This window comes from Zeus faber, assembly GCF_960531495.2.
Source record: "Zeus faber genome assembly, chromosome: 7".
Lineage (NCBI taxonomy): Eukaryota > Metazoa > Chordata > Actinopteri > Zeiformes > Zeidae > Zeus > Zeus faber.
Genome location: NC_137203.1, coordinates 10,879,329 through 10,884,328, shown reverse-complemented (window position 1 = coordinate 10,884,328; position 5,000 = coordinate 10,879,329). Strand labels below are relative to the sequence as shown.

The 5,000-nt window shown below is 48.7% G+C and overlaps 1 protein-coding gene across 2 annotated transcripts in view; it reads left to right on the top strand.

Moving 5' to 3' along the window:
- Window positions 1-5,000, top strand: part of sema6a (sema domain, transmembrane domain (TM), and cytoplasmic domain, (semaphorin) 6A) — a 109,808-nt gene that overhangs the window by 48,192 nt on the left and 56,616 nt on the right. For both annotated transcript variants that reach the window (XM_080004474.1, XM_080004473.1), the window contains exon 3: window positions 1,277-1,394. In XM_080004474.1, coding sequence (XP_079860600.1) covers window positions 1,277-1,394 — 118 coding nt within the window. The remainder of the gene's footprint in view (window positions 1-1,276; window positions 1,395-5,000) is intronic.

Genomic DNA, 5,000 nt, shown 5'->3' with positions numbered 1-5,000 from the left:
TGCTTTCCCTTCCCCTGCTCCCTGGCACATTTGTTTACTTTCTTCCTGTCTTTCTTTTCTTAGTTCCTTTCCTATGCCCATGTCATATTCCACTCCTCCATTTTTATCTGCAGCCTTCTCTGGCTATTTGCATCAAATACCAGATATCTCCTCTCCTCTCTCCGCTCCATCAATATTCGCGCGAGAGAGAGAGAGAGAGAGAGACAGAGAGAGAGAGAGAGAGGGGTGAGAGAGGGTCCCGTCCCTCCCTCCCGCCCCCCACTCTCTCTCTCTCTCTCTCTCTCTATCTCTCTCTCTCTCTCTCTCTCTTTCTTCCCCTTTCATTTCCCGCTTTGTCTTTGGGCTTTTATCCGACCACAAATCCCCACCTCTCCCTCCCTCCCTCGCTCTCTCTCTCTCTCTCTCTCTCTCTCTCTCTCTCTCTTTCTCTTTCTCTCTCCTCTCGACTCCCTGGCTCTTCCAATCCCCTGGCTCCTCTTGCTCGACCCTAGCCCGGTTTCTCTTTGCATCCCACTTGCCTCCGTCTCTTCCTCCCCCCTCCCCCACAACTGCACGCATGCATTTCGATGGCACAGGGTGTAATTTGCCGGCCAAGGATCGGCCCTTTACACACATTAAAAAGAGTGACTTAAAGCGCCATTTGAAACGGAGCCTACCCCCACATCAAAGGATAATCCGCTATTTTTCTGTCGGGCTCCTAATGCCGCGTGTGATAGTGTAAATACTATGGCAGGCGAAAGAGATATGCTTATTCCACCCTCTCACGTCCTCTCCCTTTTTTTTCCTATTCCTCTCTCATGTTCCCTCCCCCCCCCCCTCTCTCCCCCTCTCTGGGCAGAACAGCGAGCCTCCCCGCCAGGAGCGCTGAAACAATAGCTTGCCAACCTCACATCAACCTGCTTTTTCTATCACGCCGCTCATTCAAAGCCAGTGCTTTTATCCAAAGCCACTTACAATAGAGCAATTTCATGCTACCGAGCAGCGCATTTTCTCACCGTGCAATTTGCGGCTGCGGTGGGATTTGAACCTGCAATCAGTGTCGGACATTTCTAATCGAGCCAAGAAGCCGGGTGGTGGTGGGCGGAGGACTCGAACCCAAACACCTGGAAAGCTTCTTTTACACACACAAACAAACCGAACGGACCATAATAGAGTCGATTTTTGATAAAACCCATTGCTCGGTTAATTACCGCACCCAAAAGGCTTTTCTTCCCCTTCCTTGGAATCCTCGGAAAATGAACGTGCGTTGTGATTGCTCTTGTTTCCGCCCCCGCAGACACCAAGCAGTATCCGGCGTTCGTGGGCCACAAACCCGGCCGCAACAACACGCAGCGGCACAAACTGGACATCCAGCTCATCATGATCATGAACAGGACGCTCTACATCGCTGCCAGGTGGGTTTCCGCCGCATCGCGTTGGTTGATCATCCCCTCCGGAGCGCCGCGTTCGTGCCGGCCCTCCTGCATTACCTCCCTGCCCCGGATTCTGTCACTATCAGGTGTCACACTATATTACAGGAATAACTGATAATTCCCATGAAATAAGCGTTTCGGCTTCCCTCCTGAAAATGTGTCTGGAAATGGAAGCCTGCGTGTGTGGTAAATATGAAATCTTTTTATGACCCCCCTCCCCCAGCGCGTGAACGCTCCGGTTTAGAAAGCAGAGGCAGCTTTTCCACCTCGGCTTCACAGTCACTCGTGCGTCCGAAGAGAGGCTCTCGAATTCGACTCTCCCTTACATATTTTTTTTGTTATTCGCTGTTTGGCGGCGGAACACACACGCACGCGCACGCACACGCACACAGAACCGCACCCACTGTAGATCAGGTTTATTCAAATTGTGCAGATCAGCCTCGCCCAGAAAGAGTGGATCCTCTCTCACCCCAGTTCGGAGTTCGGACCTTTATTGAAGCTGACATTCAGCGATGGCTGTTTACTCAGAAACTCTCCGTCGGCTGAGCATACCCGACGAATCGCGAACATGTGATATTGCTTGAATCCAATAACAAATGCCTTTTCAGGGTACCATGCAATAAAATAATAAAAAAAATTAATCTCTTCTTTGGAGCCCCAACCCCACGGTCCCGGATTGTTTTGTTTTTCGCTTCCTATCTGAACCTTTTTCGACTGATTTCGGGGAAGTTTATTCTCACGTATTCCTTTTTTTTTTTTTTTTTTTTTATAAACGGCATCTCAGCAACAAGCTTAGCGTTAAGCTCCGTGTGTAAGCGGCGCCCTGCTTCTGGAAACCATTTAAGAACAGGGCAAAACCACATGAAACATCTGCCCTCTCACACACACACACACACACACACAGACACACACACACACGCACACACACACACACACACACACACACACACACACACACACACATTGACACAGCTATACTCGATGTGTGTGTAGTTAAATACGTCAAAGAGATAATAAAAATATAGTAGAATACTGCTGAGGAAAAGGGGGTTCACTGCTTCTGCTGAACCATTCGAAATCAACCCCTCGTTGTTCAGTCCTTTGTCTCTCACTTCCTCTCTCTCTCTCTCTCTCTTTCTGTATCTTTCCGTGTTTCTCTCGGTACGGCTGGGTTTATAAAGTTATCATTCCCTCATGGCGCGGCGGCGTTGCGGGAGCGCGGCAGAGATATTGATTCCAGTTCAGTCTCTATCATCACGTATGAAACCTTCAACTTGGTTCATGTGGGTAGGGCGGGGGGGGGGTTGGGGTGGGACAGGGCTTGTCTCCTCGGGCGCTTTCACCTTAAAGCTCGCCGCTCTTTGTGTCCTTACAAGGCAGCGTGTGTAGCCGAGACTTTATTGAAAAGGTCTTAACAAAGCGGATCCTTATCTGCTCCTTTGTTGGCGTCCCTGGCTAATTGAGTAGCGGGCGTGATTGGATACTGTTGAAAGCCACGGTTGGGGGGCTTCCTTTGTTTCCCCCCTAAAAGCATGTCAGAACTAAGTGGGCGGGGGGGCTGCCGCTGCTTCCAGTGCCGCTGCTTCCAGTGCCGCTGCTTTTTAACACATCTGGGGTCATTAAGGGGAGGCGAGAGAGTGTCTGTATGAGAGAGGTAGACACTAATTGTGTGTGTGTGTGTGTGTGTGTGTGTGTGTGTGTGTGTGTGTGTGTGTGTGTGTGTGTGTGTGTGTGTGTGTGTGTGTGTGTGTGTGTGTGTGTGTGTGTGTGTTTGTGTGTGTGTGTGTGTGTGGGTGGGGGACTTTGGTCTGCCTGTTGTCCACCTGCTCCAGAGGGGTTTGATGTGATCTCGGGGGGGGGGGGGCATGGCGTCTGGTGTATGTGTGTGTGTATGTGTGTGTGGGTGGGTGTGTGAAAGTATCTGGGCATGGAAGAGTTTTATTGGTTTTATGCGTGTCTGTGAGCTTGTGGTCCCGACTGCCTGTGTGTGTGTGTATGCGTGTGTGCCTGTGTGTGTGTGTGTGTGTGTGTGTGTGTGTGTGTGCGTGCGTGTGTGCGTGCGTGTGTGCGTGTGTGTGTGTGCGCGCGCCTCGATCCCACCCTGGCTCAAAGCAGTCGGGAATTCTGACACATGGCAGCGGTATGCGACCCCAGAATAGCTGGAATGTCTGGCTCAGATTAGACTGAGCCGGTCGGCGATTCGATGATTCCGAAAGAGAAGATAATGTTCGGATCGATAGCGCGGACGCACAAACTGCAGGACGCGCTCCGAGCCCCGCCTGAAGAAGCAGGACATCGATACGTCGGAGCTCAAGCCAAATGACAAACAGTTTAAAGGCGAATAGGCCCATGCGATCGTCATTACAGAAATCAATGTGAAACCGAGTCAATGGTCAACTTAGCAGAGACGACTGAGAGCTTCGACTGGACAACAAACAATGCGCCCGAAAAAAAAAAAAAAAAAACTGGCCCCAGGAGCATGAAACGTCAATAGTCGCTTTTCATGATCGCCGTCCCATCAAACGGTTTGTTTGTTCTGGGGCCAGCGTCGCCGGGGGCCGTGCCATCATGCCTCCGTACCCGGGGAGGCCTCCGTGGCCGGTGCACAGCAGCTTGCAGATGGCAGCTCTGAACGGCGGCCAAGGCCCCGGCACCGGCCGAGGCTGTTTGCTCAACGGCTGCTCCCGATATTCAGATATTCACATTTCTTTGGCCTGTGCTTCTTCTCCTGGCAACACAGTCATACACACTTTTAGCTGCAGGACGCACACAAAGATGGCCACTGATTGAATTGTAAATAGACAAAAGTGGCTTAATCCACAATGGGATATTGCCAAATCTTTCCACTGAGTTCAGCAGTCTTGGTGTTATTTTGACAGTGTCTAATGAACTGCATTGATTCGGTGAAATCACATAGTACAGGCTTTTAAGGCTTTCTACCCTTATTCTGGAGTGTACGTCTCTTCCAATATGCGTGGAATATTATTCGCTGTCAAAACCCAAGAAATATTGAATGTTAATTATGAATTTGGTTCCTGGCCGGTCTCTATCTATCCTCGTGCATCCTAGTTAGCGGTTTATCTTCTGTGAAGTGTATTCTGCATGGGTCAGTAATTCCTGCTCAGACAGATGCTTTCTGGCTTTTTTGGATGCAGACTGTGCCCGAGTTGCTAAATTTCAACTAGCAGTTCATTTCTCAGAATTAAAAAAAATCTGTATTCCGCAGGGGTGTCCGCATTATAAACTTATTTTAAACTTACCCATTAATCACTTGAAGTATACACAAACGTATTATTGTAATAGGTTTAGCAATATATAAGCTATAGCTATACATTTTTCACATATATGTGACAAATGTGCGGTTGTAGAAATATAATACAACATTATACAGTTACATTGCATTACATTTCAAGTATGTCAACTTATATGGATGTGCTGTTTTGTGTTTTCTAATGATTGATTTTTGTAATGAATGCAATTTCTCCGTAAAACATGAAAATATGATATAATCTCATGTGTTATTGACATTAAGGTCATGGCCATATAGATGCTGAATGCAATATGCATGTGTGAATCTTGTGTATTTCC